General features: G+C 45.9%; 1 protein-coding gene across 1 annotated transcript in view; it reads left to right on the top strand.

Annotated features, from left to right (window-relative positions):
* Nucleotides 1–1,315: 1,315 nt before the first annotated feature.
* The window catches only part of HCN2 (hyperpolarization activated cyclic nucleotide gated potassium and sodium channel 2), a gene marked incomplete at its 5' end in the record, with an annotated part of 92,035 nt that continues 75,368 nt past the window's right edge, over nucleotides 1,316–17,982 (top strand). The window contains one exon of the mRNA XM_081320989.1: nucleotides 1,316–1,701. Within this exon, the coding sequence (XP_081177115.1) occupies nucleotides 1,316–1,701 (386 nt within the window). The remainder of the gene's footprint in view (nucleotides 1,702–17,982) is intronic.

The following is a 17,982-nucleotide window of genomic DNA, read 5'->3' as shown; positions in this document are numbered from 1 at the left end:
TCCCTCCCCCTATCCCCTCCCCCCTTTTCCCCCCTCATCTCCCCTCCCCTATCTTCTTCTCTTCCTCCTGCTCCTCCCTCTCCCCCCCGCATCCCCCCTCAATTGCCCCCTCATCTTCCCTCTTCCATCTGCTTCTCTTCCTCCCCTCCCCTCCCCTCCCTTTCTTCCCTGCTCTCCCATCTCCGCCCCCTCCCTCCCCTCCCGCCTTTTCCCCCTCACGCCCCCTCAGTTGCCCCCTCATCTCCCCTCCCCTATCTCCTTCTCTCCCTCCGCCCCCTCCCTCCCCCTATCCCCTCCCCCCTTTTCCCCCTCATGCCCCCTCATCTCATCTCCCCTTCCCTATCTCCTTCTCTCCCTCCCCCTCCTCCCTCCCCCTCATCTCCCCTCCCCTATCACCTTCTCTTCCTCCTGCTCCTCCCCCTCCCCTTTTCCCCCTCCCCCTCAATTGCCCCCTCATCTCATCTCATCTCCCCTCCCCTATCTCTTTCTCTCCCTCCCCTATCCCCCTCCCCCTTTTCCCCCTCATCTCCCCTCCCCTATCTCCTCTCCCTCCACCCCCTCCCTTCCCCTATCCCCTCCCCTTTTCCCCCTCATGCCCCTTCATCTCCCCTCCCCTATCTCTTTCTCTCCCTCCCCTATCCCCCTCCCCCCTTTTCCCCCTCATCTCCCCTCCCCTATCTCCTCTCCCTCCACCCCCTCCCTCCCCCTATCCCCTCCCCCCTTTTCCCCCCTCATCTCCCCTCCCCTATCTTCTTCTCTTCCTCCTGCTCCTCCCTCTCCCCCCCGCATCCCCCCTCAATTGCCCCCTCATCTTCCCTCTTCCATCTGCTTCTCTTCCTCCCCTCCCCTCCCCTCCCTTTCTTCCCTGCTCTCCCATCTCCGCCCCCTCCCTCCCCTCCCGCCTTTTCCCCCTCACGCCCCCTCAGTTGCCCCCCTCATCTCCCCTCCCTCAAGTGCTTCTCCCCTTGACCTTTGACTCCACACACACACACACACACACACACACACACACAAACACACACCCGCTTCTCCCTCTCTCCCCCCTCCTCCTCAGCCCCTCCCCTCCAGGCGGCCGAGCTCCACCTCCGCCGCTGCCGCCGCCGCCGCCGCCGCTGCCGCATCCCGGCGCGCAACCGGCTGCTCGTGTCGGGGCGCCTTCAGGTCCAGCATGCGGACGGGAGGCAGCGGCTCCGGCGGCGGCACGGCGGCGGCCACTGCAGCACCGCCGGGGGTCGCCGCCGCGTCCTCGGCCGCTTCGCCGTCGCAAGAGGAGGGCGCCAAGGGGACGCTGCTCTCCCCGCAGCGCGGGTGCGCCATGGGCGGCCGCGCCGGCAAAGGGGGCTCCCCCAACGGGGAGTGCCGCCGCGGGGACGAAGGGGGTCCCGACCCGCCGCCGGGCCCGCCGCCGCCGCCCTCGCAGCCCAAGGTCTCCTTCTCCTGCAGCCCCGAGGGCGGCGGCGGCGGCGGCTCCCCGAAAGCGGCCGAGGAAGGCGCCCCCGACGGGGCCGAGGCGGGGCCGGGCGGCGGAGAGCCCCGCGGCAGCCAGGCCAGTTTCATGCAGCGGCAGTTCAGCGCCATGCTCCAGCCGGGCGTCAACAAGTTCTCGCTGCGGATGTTCGGCTCGCAGAAGGCGGTGGAGCGCGAGCAGGAGCGGGTCAAGTCCGCCGGCGCCTGGATCATCCACCCGTACAGCGACTTCAGGCGAGGCTCGGCGCAGCGGCCGCGGGAGGGGCGGGAGGGGTGGGCTGGGGGTCCGCGCCCGCCGCTCGCTTCTCCGCCGCTTTGGCTTTGCGGGCAGCTCCGGGGTTGGTGGAGGTGGGGGAGGAGGAGGACCGAAGGAACGGCCTGCGGTGATTTCCGACCAGAGAGAGAACTTCCCCCCCCCTTCCCAGAAGGTTTGACCTTTGGCCTTTCAGAAGGAGAAGAACATAAAAGAGATCCCGGAAGGGATCTCAGAGGTCTTCTAGTCCAGCGTTTCCCAACCTTAGGAACTTGAAGATGCGTGGACTTCAACTCCCAGAATTCCCCAGCCAGCTATGCTGGCTGGGGAATTCTGGGAGTTGAAGTCCACGCATCTTCAAGTTCCTAAGGTTGGGAAACGCAAGAGACCGTATGGCAGCCCACAGTCAAAAAAAAGACAGGCAGTCCTCAACGTGCGACCTCAGTGGAGCCCAACATTTATGTTGCTAAGTGAGAAATGGGTTAAGGGCCCTAAGGGCCTTTCTTTCAGTGCCGTTGTGACTTCGAAGGGTCCACTAAGCAAACTGTTGTAAGCCGAGGACTACCTGTAGTTGCAGCAGCTTTGGAACAGGTGGAATTTTCTGATCCTGACCTTAAGGGACCTCTGGCCTCCCTCCCTCCCTCCCTTCTGCGGGATGTCGGGGGGGTGGGGGGGGGGAGAGTCGGGAGGTGAAACCAGGAGGCAGGATCAAACCCGGCTCCCAAAAGAGGGGAGTCCAGATTGACAGCCTGACATTGCATCTCCCCTTGGTTTCCAGCTAAGGGCAAGAGCCGCAGAGGGACGTCAGTTGCATCAAATCAATGCACCGTCTCCCTCTGGACATGGAGCGTGACAGGGAAAAATTGGAAGCGAATCTGTTCAGTCCGGTTGGGGCAAAGCAGAATTGCTGAGAAAGTGGGGAGAAAAACGGGGGTGGGAAGGATGAGTAGGAAAAGGTCCCCAACCTTTTGGGGCACCAGGGACCGGTTGCGTGGAGAGAGGTTTTTCCACGGACAGGAGACTGCGTGGTTTTGTGTGCTGCCTGCATCCCGCGGATGGGGCTTTGCTTGTTTGTGCGGACCGGTTGCTGGCATGCTGCGGCCCGGTCCTGGTCCCCAGATCTAGACTGGGGACAGTGACGGTTGGTCAGAGACGAAGGGAGGAAAAAACTCCTGGGATGAGTTTCAAAAGGGAAAGGCAGAGAAATCTTGGACAAAAGGAAGGGGAAAAATGTATTTATTAGGAAGATGGTTGCACTGGTTTAACAGACTGGCTGTTTTCCTTCGGACAGATATTTTAGGCAGAGGTCAAAAGCCTGTTGCTTTGCCCAAGTCTTTTTGAACAATGTGATCGTTTTAATTTGTGTTTTGCATTTCGTGACTATTGTAGTTGTTAATGTTGTTTCCAAAAAAAGGCTCGGTTGTATCTTCAGAGAGCGGGAAGCTTATTGCCTTTCTAAATAAATTATAGGTACAGGTTTCCAGAGCAACTTTCAGCTATTCCTGTGGTTGTTTTAATACAAGCCGAGAATGAAAGAAAATAACTGTCAGGACATCTAACTGGTGTTTGGCGCAAGTAATAGATCAGTGTTGAATGCTTTTAAGCTTTTTATCTCTAAAGGAACTTGAGAAATAACTGGGGTTGCAAAATGTCAGGTTCAGATTCACAATCGTAACTTAAAGGATGAAATTTTTTTTCCCTTTGATCCTGGGAGTTATATATTCTTTGGATCGGGGCACACGCAAAGGCCAGTTTTACTTCCAGAACTATTTACTAACTTGGAATGCATTGTACCATTTCGAGCTTGCTGTTTGTTTTTTTATTTAAAGAGTTTTACAAAAACAAGATTTTACAATATATCCCCAAATCCCCCCCCCACCCCAAACCCGTCCACTTCCCCCCCCCCACTTCCCAGAGCTAAATACAGGATTATAGTTATAATAATCATATTCTAAATAAAAATTATACATAATATACAATTAACCAAATTCATAATATGCTTTAACTCCCCTTTAACATAAATACATACAAAGTACCAACTCTAAGATCAATAACAATATCCCTCTAAAATCTACTCATAAGCTAAATGGAACTTTTTAGTCCCATATTTATTCTGAATATAATCTATCCATCTCCTCCAAACTGAAATATATCTTTCCTGTGAATGATCTTTCAAGTAAGCAGAAATCTTAGACATTCCTGCAAGATTCGAAACTTTAAACACCCATTCTTCTATATTAGGCAAACTATCCTTCTTCCAATATTGTCCCACCAGTAACCGTGCTGGGCTTGCTGTTGTATAGTTTGGGTCAGGTTTCATGCACTGCATTCAACCATAGTTTATTTTATTGAACGAACCTCCACTGAGCTGGCTTCCCAAAACAACTAAGCCATAAATCATGGTTTGCAGGCACATTAAGCTAGAACCAAGCTACCGTCATGTGGCCCAGAACGGCAGGTGAACACAGTAACAGAAACTTTAAAAAGAGCATAAATCTAGATAGGATTAAAAAGAGATTTTTTAAAAAAAATTCCGTTTTGAACTCAGGGCTGTGAATTTATGGGAGACCGAAAGTTGTTGAGATCTTGCCAGTTATCCTGATGGCTAGGTTGCAGTCAGTCTTCTGAGTAGTGCTACTGAGTGCCGTAAATCTTGGGCATTAAGCTTGTTCGCTGTTGCTGGGTGGCAGACTTACAGCAAATCAAGCCTCAATTGGCAAGGTTCATTCCGTAAGTATTCAAGCGAAGTGAAAAATAACCTTCTGGCATCTTAAAAATCAACACATATATTCCAAAGCACCTTTCTCCTTTCCGGTGCTCTTCGACCTCCAAAGGATCCTTTGCTTTTGCAAAATCTGGGAATTATGGGGTCCAGAACATCTGAGAATAAGAAAAGGCTTTGGGGTACTGTAGTTAAGCTGTTAGGCAGGCTGGGGAATTCTGGGAGTTGAAGTCCACAAGTCTTAAAGTGGCCAAGTTTGGAGACCCCCGTTTTAGATGATTCTAAGGAAGCATTTTTAGCTGCTGATCAGAGTTTCTGAAGCTGGTCCAAAAGGAAAGCTGAGGATTTCTTTCGAGCCACATCTGGGGACGTGAACATTGACAAAAAGAGTTTATGACCATTGTCCTCCTTTAGCTCAGTTTTAGTCTGGGAAACGTTAAACTTTGGCTTGCCTGGATGAGTCCCTGCAGTTTCCCTGGCAAGGTTTTGGGGGGTTGTCCTTGCCTGCTTCTTCTTTCTGGGGCTGGCCCAAAATCACCCAGCCAGCTTTCACGCTTCAGGCGAGACTAGAATTCACAACCTCCTGGTGATTGGTCCAAATTTCCCCATCTATCTTTCATGGCTAAGGCGGGACACAAGAACTCACCATCTCCTGGTGATTGGCTCTGTTAGAGATTAAACTTGATTTGGGTGACAATATTATATAATGGAGTAAAAGCACCTTTAAGGAGTTAAACGGTCTAAGGGTGTGGCTGTAATTATTCCACATAAAAGAGAGTTAGATGTTACACGTAGTTGCTCCTGTATATGTGTTTGATGTTAGTGTTTGGATACCTCTTGTTCTCTTGTTTGCTAACGTGATATTTATTCTCTCAAGAATCAACTGCTTGCTACAGTGTATATTGTTTTTGATATTGGTAAGCAGCTTTTGTATTTTGATACTATGTTTTTTATGGACTGACTTTTATGTGCATGATACTGGATTGATACTTGGACTATTTCTTACTGTGTTTCTTTTTGTTGTCTGAGTAAAAATAAGTTATAAAACTCGTGTTAGTGCATTACTGTTTGCCTACTAGTCCCAGTACAACTTCCACTGTGTATTAATAATACTCTGTTAAACAAACCATTTTTTCAACAACATATTCTAACAGGCTCCAAGTCACCCAGCCTGCTTTTGTGCCTAAAGCACGAGTAGGCAACCTTGGCTCTTTGATGACTCGTGGACTTCAACTCCCAGAATTCCTGAGCCAGCTATGCTGAGGGGCAAGGGAGAGGTTTCCAAGCGGAGCCATGCTGGCTCAGGAATTCTGGGAGTTGAAGTCCACGAGTCCTAAAAGAGCCAAGGTTGACTACCCCTGGCCTAGGCCTAGGCCGCTTTATGACTCGTGGACTTCAACTCCCAGAATTCCTCAGACATCCATGCTGTGAGGGGAAAGAGAGAGGTTTCCAAGCGGAGCCATGGTGGCTCAGGAATTCTGGGAGTTGAAGTCCACGAGTCCTAAAAGAGCCAAGGTTGACTACCCCTGGCCTAAAGCAAGGCTTGAACTCACCGTCTCCTATTTATCAGCCTGGTGCTTTCACCACTACACCAAACTGTCTCCCTGCAGGAGGTTTACCTGCTTTGTTTTTCAGGTGCTTAATGCCCCCTTTTTCCAGCTGAGAAGCTGTTGGCTGGCATTTTTACAAATTGAAGCTCCAGTGCAAATAGATGTATGTTGCTTAGAATGTGGGTTAGGATTCCTATGCAGGTAGTCCTGCATTCAAAGTTACAGCAGCAGTAAGAAGTGACTTAAGACCTTTTTTTCACAGTTACGACTTTTGCAGCATCCTCACGATCACGTGATCAAAATTCAGAAGCCTGGCAACTGGTTCATATTTATGACCATTGCTGTGCCCCAAGGTCATGTGACCCCCCTTTTGCAATGGGGAATCCAGATTCACTTAACAACCGGGTGAGTAACTTATCAAGTTAAGTGATTCACTTAACAACTCAGGCAAGAAGGGTCGTAAAACGAGGCAAAACTCACTTAACTAACGTCTCACTTAACAGCAAAAATGTTGGGGTCAATTGTGATCGTAAGCTGAGGACTACCTGTACAGTTCAATTCTTCCCTTCATTGAACTGCCTCTCAGGTGTGTCGACAATGGGGCCTACTGCTCAAAGGCCACATTGCCAATTTGCTGGCAAAGAATTATGGGAGAAGTAGTCCAAAGCTTTCAAGGCAAGGTAGATGGGTAGGGCTGTTTTCTGGTTGAAGCTGGAATTGTTAAGGTCGGTACAAGGTGACCTTATATGATAGGATGGGAATAAACGTGAAACTTACCCCTCTCAATGGGGTTCTGTGGCTGGCGGGGAAAGGATGTTAATTAAACGGATAGTTTTAAATGACACTCTGAGCGGATACTGCAAAAAGCTGATTTGATGCAACTTTCAAATCAAATCTTTATTACTGCCGTAGACCAGCATATTAATGCAACTTTAATGTTTTAGTTATTATTGAACGGAAGTTGGTAATTTTATCATTAGGATGCACTGGAGTACTCAGAAGGCAACATCACAAGAGGTAGTCTTGATTTTATCACCACAAAGGAGAATAGAAATAGGAAATGTAGTTATTAAATGAATCACATCCAATGTTATGCCTTTTTTAAAAAAAATATAGTCATTTAAGATGATGATGATGATGATGATGATGATGATGATGATGATGATGATGATAATAATAATAATAATAATAATAATAATAATAATAATAATAATAATAATAATAATAATAATAGTTGGAAGGGACCTTGGAGGTCATCTAGTCCAACTCCCTGCTCAGGCAGGAGCATTCACCGCTTCTGGAGGCAGGTTGTTCCACTGGTTAATTGTTCTCACTGTCAGGAAGTTTCTCCTTAGTTCTAGGTTGCTTCTCTCCTTGATTAGCTTCCATCCGTTGCTTTTTGTCCTGCTTTCAGGTGCTTTGGAGAATAGCTTGACTCCCTCTTCTTTGGGGCAACCCCTGAGATATTGGAACATGGCTATCCTGTCCCCCCTCATCCTTCTCTTCATTAAACTAGACATACCCAATTCCAACAACCGTTCCTTATATGTTTTAGCCTCCAGACCTCTTATCATCTGTGTTGCTCTTCTCTGTACTCTTTCTAGAGTCTCAACATCTTTTTTACATCGTGACCAAAACTGGATGCAGTATTCCAAGTGTGGCCTTACCAAGGCATTGTAAAGTGATATTAACACCTCACGTGATCTTGATTCTATCCCTCTGTTAATGCAGCCTAGCACTGTGTTGGCTTTTTTGGCAGCTGCAGCACACGGCTGGCTCATATCTTATGTGATCCCTTGCCCAAAACAAGCCCTGATGGTTACAGGTAATCCTCGACTTAATGACTGTTCAAAATTACAATAGTACTGGAAAAAGCAAATTGTGATTGATCCTGAGGCACTTTTGACCATCAGAGCATCCCACAGTTACGTGATGATAATTTGGGTGCTTGGCAACCAATATGTATTTACAATGTTTGCAGCATCACGAGATTGCCATTTGAGACCTTCTGGTGGTGGTGGTGGTTTTTCCCCCCAACAAATAGAGTCAATATAGCAAGCCAAATTCAGAGTGTCAAGCTATTCTCCAAAGCGCCTGAAGGCAGGACAAGAAGCATCGGATGGAAACTAACCAAGGAGAGAAGCAACCTAGAACTAAGGAGAAATTTCCTGACAGTGAGAACAATTAACCAGTGGAACAACCTGCCTCCAGAAGCGGTGAATGCTCCAACACGGGAAGTTTTTAAGAAGAGACTGGGCAGCCATTTTGTCTGAAATAGTATAGGGTTTCCTGCCTGAGCAGGGGGTTGGACTAGATGTCCTCCAAGGTCCCTTCGAGCTTTATTATTATTACAAGGTGACTTCCTCAAAGTGTCCTTCAAGAAGTATCGGATCCTGACTAGTATAATTTGCATCAAACAGAGCGGGAGACCTTTTAGGAGTTCGAACGAAATTCAGCAAAACTGAAATTGAACTTCACAGCCTTTGAACTAAAAGTAGTCCTTGACTTACACCCGTTCATTTAGCAACTGTACAAGTTTACACCGGTGCTGGAAAAAAAATGACTTTCAGACTTAACAACCGCTGTAGCAGCCATGTAGTCCTGTGATAAAAATTCAGATGCTTGGCAACTGGCAGGTACCTATGAGTGTTGCACTGCCCTTGGGGGGGGGAGGGTTTGTCATGTAATCGCCATTTGTCAACTTTCCAGTTGGCTTCCGACAAGCCAAATCAATGTGGGAAGCCAGATTCGGTTAACGGCTGCATGATTCAGCTAAGAGTTGCAGTGTGGTTACCTTAACAATTGTGGCAAGAAAGGTCGTAAAAAGAGGCACAACCCGTTTATTTATTTATTTTTATTTATTTTTATTTTTAATTCCATTTATATCCCGCCCTTCTCCGAAGACTCAGGGCGGCTTACAAGCTTAGCAGTAGCCTTCATTCTATGTATATGCCTGCTTATTAGGGCTTTCACACACACCCCAAGCGACATTATTACAAAGTCAGCTTATTGCCCCCAACAATCTGGGTCCTCAGATTGTTGGTTTAACAACCGTCTCGTTTAGCAGTGGAAATTTTGAGCTCAGTTGTGGCCATACGTCGAGGACCTAACATGACATACGCTATCTAAAGTTTCTCTCAGCCCAAACCAGCTCACAGGACTGTTTTTGTGGGGCAAATGGGAGGAGGAAAGAGTATGAGATACGTTCGCTGCCTTGAGTGAAAATAAGCCTGATAAATAAACCTGAATTAAGCAAACACAGTTGTTCGTATCACAGGCTAAAAAAACTCAACCGTTAGTCTAGGTTAGCGTATTGGATGCATCCCGTCTTAATTTCATGCAAAAATCCATCCAATAATTACACTCAGAATAATTTCAGGCAAGCTTTAATCTGGTTAAGCACTCAATTCACTCCATGGATTGAAGACCTGATGGTACTTGACGCTTATGAGGGGATTGCCGATAAACAAAATACAATAGGTTAAAAAAATGTGATTGTTATATACGGTAAGTGTCTTAGAAATACAGAAACACTTCAGTAATCTTTGCATTAGATAAGTATAGATAGCATTGTAACTTTTACTGTAATGATGTACATTATACTATGTACTCTATATTATTGATACATATTATGTTTTTTTTCTTTCTTTTTTCTTTGTTACATCTTTTTTGCTTTTGTGTTAAAGCACTTTTTTGTGTGTGTTTTTTTTCCTCTTGGGCCAGGAATGTATGTATACGTCTATCATAATTATCTTTACATTGGTCCTTTTCTTTTTTCTGCGTTACTTTTTAAAAGCATGAACTAAATAAATTAATTTTTTTTAAATCTGATTAAGCACTTTGGCAGTGGTTATGAGATACCCAATAAGTATTGGTGAATGTGGATGTATAGATATTGCTATACTTTGAGTAACTTAGCCCAGATTTGGGGTTTGGTTGAATTCTGAGCACCCTTTCCATATTCTGCCTGTCTTTCTGTCTGTCTCTGTCTGTCTGTCTATCCATCCCATCCCATCCATATCTCTCCATTCATCCATTCATCTATCTGCCTATCTGTCTGTCCTGTCTGTCCATCTCTCTCTCTCTCTCTCTCATCTCTCATCTATCTATTCCATCCATATCTCTGTCTCTGTCTGTCTCTGTCTATCTATCTATCTGTCTGTCTATCTATCTATCTATCTATTCTATCCATATCTCTGTCTGTATCTCTCTCTCTCATCTATCTATTCCAGTGGTGGAGAACCTATGGCACGCGTGCCACAGGTGGCACGCAGAGCCCTCTCTGTGGGCATGCGCTCCGTTGCCCCAGTCCTAGGCCTTCAGCTGGGTTTTATAAAACTTTTTCACTTTAGGCCTACGCCGCCATGTGCAAAAAACAAAAAAAGGTTCAATCAATTTCAACTTCTTGCGGGGGAAAAAAACATCTTGCAAAGTTGGAATTGATTGATTGAACTTTTTAGTCCCACCCAGTCTGCCGTTACCACCGCAGCCACGGCCACCCAATGGGCCACGCCCACCCGGCACCCGACAGTACATAAGTGGGTTTTGGGTTGCAGTTTGGGCACTCGGTCTCTGAAAGGTTCACCATCACTAAACTATTCCATCCATATCTCTGTCTATCTCTCTATTTCTCTATCTCTATCTATGCCATCTATGCCATCTATCTATCTATCTATCTATCTATCTATCTATCTATCTATCTATCTATCTATCTATCTATCTATCTATCTATCTCCCTTCATGGATTACTGCCTTGTCGTGGCGAAGGGGCTTGCGTAATTCAATGAAGCTATGAGCTATGCCGTGCAGGGCCACCCAAGACGGACAGGTCATAGCAGAGAGTTCTGACAAAACGTGATCCACTGGAGAAGGCAATGGCAACCCACTCCAGTATCTTTGCCATGAAAACCCTATGGACAGTACCAAAAGGCAAAACGATATGACGCTGGAAGATGAGCCCCTCAGGTCGGAAGGCGTCCAATATGCTACTGGGGAAGAGCAGAGGGCTAGTACTAGTAGCGCCAGAAAGAATGAAGCGACTGGGCCAAAGCCGAAAGGACGCTCAGCTGTGGATATGTCTGGTGGTGAAAGGAAAGTCCGATGCTGTAAAGATTTTTTCTCCATAGGAACCTGGAATGTAAGATCCATGAATCAAGGAAAGCTGGACGTGGTCAAACAAGAGATGACAAGACTAAACATTGACATCTTAGGTATCAGCGAACTAAAATGGACAGGAATGGGTGAATTTAATTCAGATGACCATCAGGTATACTACTGCGGGCAAGAATCCCTCAGAAGAAATGGAGTAGCCTTCATAGTCAATAAAAAAATAGGAAAAGCAATACTGGGATACAATCCTCAAAATGACAGAATGATCTCAGTTCGAATCCAAGGCAAACCATTCAATATCACAGTAGTCCAAGTCTATGCCCCAACCACCGGTGCTGAAGAGGATGAAATTGACTGGTTCTACGAAGCCCTACAGCACCTTATAGAACTAACACCAAAAAATGATGTCCTTATCATCATGGGGGATTGGAATGCTAAAGTAGGAAGCCAAAAGATAACTGGAATAACAGGCAAGTTTGGCCTTGGAGTACAAAATGAAGCAGGGCACAGGCTGATAGAATTTTGTCAAGAGAATACGATGGTCATAGCAAACACTCTTTTCCAACAACCCAAGAGACGGCTCTACACATGGACATCACCAGACGGTCAACACAGAAATCAGATTGACTATATGCTCTGCAGCCAAAGATGGAGAAGCTCTATACAGTCAGTAAAAACAAGACCAGGAGCTGACTGTGGCTCAGACCATGAGCTTCTTGTTGCAAAGTTTAGGCTTAAATTAAAGAAAGTAGGGAAAAGCGCTAGGCCAGTCAGGTATGAATTAAATCATATCCCTGTTGAATATACAGTAGAGGTGACAAATAGATTTAAGGAATTAGATCTGATAGACAGAGTGCCTGAAGAACTATGGACAGAGGTTCGTGACATTGTACAACAGGTAGCAACCAAAACCATCCCAAAGAAAAAGAAATGCAAGAAAGCAAAATGGCTGTCTGAGGAAGCTTTGCAAATAGCTGAGGAAAGGAGGGAAGCGAAAGTCAAGGGAGAAAAACATAGATATGCCCAATTGAATGCAGAATTCCAGAGAATAGCTAGAAGAGATAAGAATGCCTTCTTAAATGAACAATGCAAAGAAATAGAAGAAAACAATAGAATAGGGAGGACCAGAGATCTTTTCAAGAAAATTGGAGAGATGAAGGGAACGTTTAATGCAAAAATGGGCATGATAAAGGACCAAAATGGCAGGGACCTAACAGAGGCAGAAGAGATTAAGAAGAGGTGGCAAAATTACACAGAACTATACAAGAATGAGCTTAACGTCCCTGATAATCACAATGAGGTGGTCACTGACCTCGAGCCAGACATCCTAGAATGTGAAGTGAAGTGGGCCTTAGAAAAGCTGAGCAACAACAAAGCTAGTGGTGGTGACAGTATTCCAGCTGAGCTATTCAAAATCTTAAAAGACAGTGCAGTAAAAGTGCTACACTCAATTTGCCAGCAAATTTGGAAAACTCAACAGTGGCCACAGGATTGGAAAAGATCAGTTTACATTCCAATTCCAAAGAAAGGCAGTGCCAAAGAATGTTCAAACTATCGCACCATTGCACTCATTTCTCATGCTAGTAAAGTCATGCTTAAAATCCTACAAGCTAGACTTCAGCAGTATGTGGATCGAGAACTACCAGAAGTACAGGGAGGATTTCGAAGAGGCAGAGGAACTAGAGATCAAATTGCCAACATACGCTGGATCATGGAGAAAGCTAGGGAGTTCCAGAAAAACATCTACTTCTGCTTCATTGACTATGCTAAAGCCTTTGATTGTGTGGATCATAACAAACTGTGGCAAGTTCTTAAAGAGATGGGAGTACCAGACCATCTTATTTGTCTCTTGAGAAACCTATATGCGGGTCAAGAAGCAACAGTGAGAACTGGACACGGAACCACTGATTGGTTCAAAATTGGGAAAGGAGTCCGGCAAGGCTGTATACTGTCGCCCTGCCTATTTAACTTATATGCAGAGCACATCATGAGAAAGGCAGGGCTAGATGAATCAAAAGTTGGAATTAAGATTGCCGGAAGAAATATCAACAACCTAAGATACGCAGATGATACCACTCTAATGGCAGAAAGTGAAGAAGAACTAAAGAGCCTCTTGTTGCAGGTGAAGAAGGAGAGTGCAAAACTTGGGTTGAAACTTAACATTAAGAAAACCAAGATCATGGCATCTGGCCCTCTCAATTCCTGGCAAATAGATGGGGAAGAAATGGAAGTAGTGACAGATTTTATTTTCCTGGGCTCCAAGATCACTGCAGATGGGGACTGTAGCCAAGAAATTAAAAGACGCTTGCTCCTGGGGAGGAAAGCCATGGCAAATCTAGACAGCACACTAAAAAGCAGAGACATCACCCTGTCAACAAAAGTGCGTATAGTCAAGGCTATGGTCTTCCCAGTTGCAATGTATGGCAGTGAAAGTTGGACCATAAGAAAGGCTGAGCGCCAAAGAATTGAGGCCTTTGAACTATGGTGCTGGAGAAGACTCCTGCGAGTCCCTTGGACTGCAAGGCGATCAAACCGGTCAGTCCTAGAGGAGATCAATCCTGACTGCTCTTTAGAAGGCCAGATCCTGAAGCTAAAACTCAAATACTTTGGCCACCTAATGAGAAGGAAAGACTCACTGGAGAAGAGCCTAATGCTGGGAAAGATCGAGGGCAATAGAAGAAGGGGACGACAGAGAATGAGGTGGCTGGATGGAGTCACTGAAGCAGTAGGCGTGAGCTTAAATGGACTCCAGAAGATGGTAGAGGACAGGAAGGCCTGGAGGAATGTTGTCCATAGGGTCGCGATGGGTCGGACACGACTTCGCAGCTAACAACAACATAACAACAACAACATCTATCTATCTATCTATCTATCTATCTATCTATCTATCTATCTATCTATCTATCTATCTATCTATCTATCTATCTATCTATCTATTCCATCCATCTCTCTCTCTCTCATATCCGTACTGCATGTCTGCCTCTATCAAATTGCTACATCACCCTTTTTCACTTCAGTGATTCTGTGTGGTTTACAAACAACATAATAAAATAATGTAAAAAAAACCGGTTAAAAGCACAGTTAGAATTAAAATCAGGGTAATTTATACTAATGGGGGGAGGTGCTACATCCGCAGAATTGGTGAATCCTCCCTCGCAAAAAATTGAGACATGGTTTATCACTTGGGGAAATGAAGTACCTGCATTGGAAAAAAATGGAATAGTGCCACATCTGGACAGATGTCTGGATATAGTTTAATCTGCCAATTTTATTTCAAACGTCTAACCTGGGGTGTCCGTGAAAGGAAAACAGAGTTCAACAGAGTGCCAGGTTTTTCCAGAACCAACAGCAGTGTGGGTTTAACTGTTGTTGTTAGCTGCGAAGTCGTGTCCGACCCATCGCGACCCTATGGACAACATTCCTCCAGGCCTTTCTGTCCTCTACCATCTTCTGGAGTCCATTTAAGCTCACGCCTACTGCTTCAGTGACTCCATCCAGCCACCTCATTCTCTGTCGTCCCCTTCTTCTATTGCCCTCGATCTTTCCCAGCATTAGGCTTTTCTCCAGTGAGTCCTTCCTTCTCATTAGGTGGCCAAAGTATTTGAGTTTTAGCTTCAGGATCTGGCCTTCTAAAGAGCAGTCAGGATTGATCTCCTCTAGGACTGACCGGTTTGATCGCCTTGCAGTCCAAGGGACTCGCAGGAGTCTTCTCCAGCACCATAGTTCAAAGGCCTCAATTCTTTGGCGCTCAGCCTTTCTTATGGTCCAACTTTCACTGCCATACATTGCAACTGGGAATTTTGCCACCTCTTCTTAATCTCTTCTGCCTCTGTTAGGTCCCTGCCATTTTGGTCCTTTATCATGCCCATTTTTGCATTAAACGTTCCCTTCATCTCTCCAATTTTCTTGAAAAGATCTCTGGTCCTCCCTATTCTATTGTTTTCTTCTATTTCTTTGCACTGTTCATTTAAGAAGGCATTCTTATCTCTTCTAGCTATTCTCTGGAATTCTGCATTCAATTGGGCATATCTATGTTTTTCTCCCTTGCCTTTCGCTTCCCTCCTTTCCTCAGCTATTTGCAAAGCTTCCTCAGACAGCCATTTTGCTTTCTTGCATTTCTTTTTCTTTGGGATGGTTTTGGTTGCTACCTGTTGTACAATGTCGCGAACCTCTGTCCATAGTTCTTCAGGCACTCTGTCTATCAGATCTAATTCCTTAAATCTATTTGTCACCTCTACTGTATATTCAACAGGGATATGATTTAATTCATACCTGACTGGCCTAGCGCTTTTCCCTACTTTCTTCAGTTTAAGCTTAAACTTTGCAAGGAGAAGCTCATGGTCTGAGCCACAGTCAGCTCCTGGTCTTGTTTTTACTGACTGTATAGAGCTTCTCCATCTTTGGCTGCAGAGTATATGATGTCCATGTGTAGAGCCGTCTCTTGGGTTGTTGGAAAAGAGTGTTTGCTATGACCATCGTATTCTCTTGACAAAATTCTATCAGCCTGTGCCCTGCTTCATTTTGTACTCCAAGGCCAAACTTGCCTGTTATTCCGGTTATCTTTTGGCTTCCTACTTTAGCATTCCAATCCCCCATGATGATAAGGACATCATTTTTTGGTGTTAGTTCTATAAGGTGCTGTAGGGCTTCATAGAACCGGTCAATTTCATCCTCTTCAGCACTGGTGGTTGGGGCATAGACTTGGACTACTGTGATATTGAATGGTTTGCCTTGGATTCGAACTGAGATCATTCTGTCATTTTGAGGATTGTATCCCAGTATTGATTTTCCTACTCTTTTATTGACTATGAAGGCTACTCCATTTCTTCTGAGGGATTCTTGCCCGCAGTAGTATACCTGGTGGTCATCTGAATTAAATTCACCCATTCCTGTCCATTTTAGTTCGCTGATACCTAAGATGTCGATGTTCAGTCTTGTCATCTCTTGTTTGACCACGTCCAGCTTTCCTTGATTCATGGATCTTACATTCCAGGTTCCTATGGAGAAAAAATCTTTACAGCATCGGACTTTCCTTTCACCACCAGACACATCCACAGCTGAGCGTGGGTTTAACTAGCAAAAAAAAAAAAGCTTCAGCTTTGCCATTCTATTTTCTTTCCTTCCCCCCCCCCCCACCTAAATAGCTGGTTTGTGCCTAGGCGAACATTTTATCCTGAACGTTGGCAGATACTCGAGTAAACTTCAGGGGCCTGTTAGTGACATAACTCAGGCTGGCTGCTGGTGCAGAGCACAAGAGCCAAAAATATCCCAAGGGCGCCAACTTGGAGAAGTTGGGAAGAGTTTGGAACAGTTCTTGAGGCAGGACTAACCCTCTGACTTTGGATGAAGAGAAAATGCAGGCTGTTCTTTTTTAGGAAACCTTCAGAAAGCAGAGGGGGGTGGGTGGGAAGTGCCAGTTAAGTTACAGGGAGGACCACACGGTGGGAAAAGCGATGACCTGGATTAGCTGCTGAATAAAGTTGTTGTTGTTGTTAGTTGCGAAATCGTGTCCGACCCATTGCGACCCTATGGACAATGTTCCTCCAGGCCTTCCTGTCCTCTACCATCTTCTGGAGTCCTTTTAAGCTCACGCCTACTGCTTCAGTGACTCCATCCAGCCACCTCATTCTCTGTCGTCCCCTTCTTCTCTTGCCCTCAACCTTTCCCAGCATTAGGCTCTTCTCCAGTGAGTCCTTTCTTCTCATTAGGTGGCCAAAGTATTTGAGTTTTAGCTTCAGGATCTGGCCTTCTAAAGAGCAGTCAGGGTTGATCTCCTCTAGGACTGACCGGTTTGATCGCCTTGCAGTCCAAGGGACTCGCAGGAGTCTTCTCCAGCACCACAGTTCAAAGGCTTCAATTCTTTGGCGCTCAGCCTTTCTTATGGTCCAACTTTCACTGCCATACATTGCAACTGGGAAGACCATAGCCTTGACTATACACACTTTTGTTGGCAGGGTGATGTCTCTGCTTTTTAGTGTGCTGTCTAGATTTGCCATGGCTTTCCTCCCCAGGAGCAAGCGTCTTTTAATTTCTTGGCTACAGTCCCCATTCTTTTTTTAAAATAAATAAATAAATAAATAAATGACAGAAAGCACAATAAGGTCAAAGGTCTAAGAACTGTGTGCTTTCCTCCCCTCCCAATTGCAAAGCTGCGGTCCCACTGTCATCTGGCTATGTGTGTGGGGGGGGGGCAGGAATCATTGCAACCACCCTGGGGGAGGTGGATTATCCTCTCCCTCCCTCTGTTGTTCTGAAAAAAAAAACGTTCAGCTGCGTCCCTGGCCTGGATTGCAAACCATCCCTTGACGATGGCAGTGCAAGCTTGGAGAGGGTGGGTGCCCCTTTGAGGGGAGAAAAAGCAGGAATCCATTTTGAGGCGGCCTTGAAAGCAAGGACATTCCTCCCACCCCCTTTCCCACCCCCCCTCTTTCCATCCTTAGAAGGTGACAGAGCTGAGAGGCGGAGGAATAATGAGTAAGACTTTTGCTGCAAAGCAAATCAGAATTAAGGGTGGGGGGGGAGGAAGCTTGGCCTTGCTGTCAGTTTTGGGAGAAGAGCTGGGAGGCAAAGCGTGGTTCATTCCAAAATCAATTTATCTATCTATCTATCTATCTATCTATCTATCTATCTATCTATCTATCTATCTGTCTGTCTGTCTGTCTGTCTGTCTGTCTGTCTATCTATCATCTATCTATCTATCTATCTCCTCTCTTTTTCTCTCCTCTTTTTCTCTGTCTCCTCTGTGTGTGTGTGTCTCTCTCTCTTCCTCTCTCCTCTCTCTCCGTATCTCTCTCTTCTCTCTCCTCTCCTCTTTCTCTCTCTTTATCCCTCTCTGTCTTTGTGTGTCTCTCTCTTTCTTCCACTCTTCTCTCTCTTTCTGT

This window comes from Vipera berus (assembly GCF_964194415.1).
Source record: "Vipera berus genome assembly, chromosome: 1".
Classification (NCBI taxonomy): Eukaryota; Metazoa; Chordata; class Lepidosauria; order Squamata; family Viperidae; genus Vipera; species Vipera berus.
Note: the sequence above shows the minus strand (reverse complement) of the source record. Positions and strands in the feature narration are given on the sequence as shown.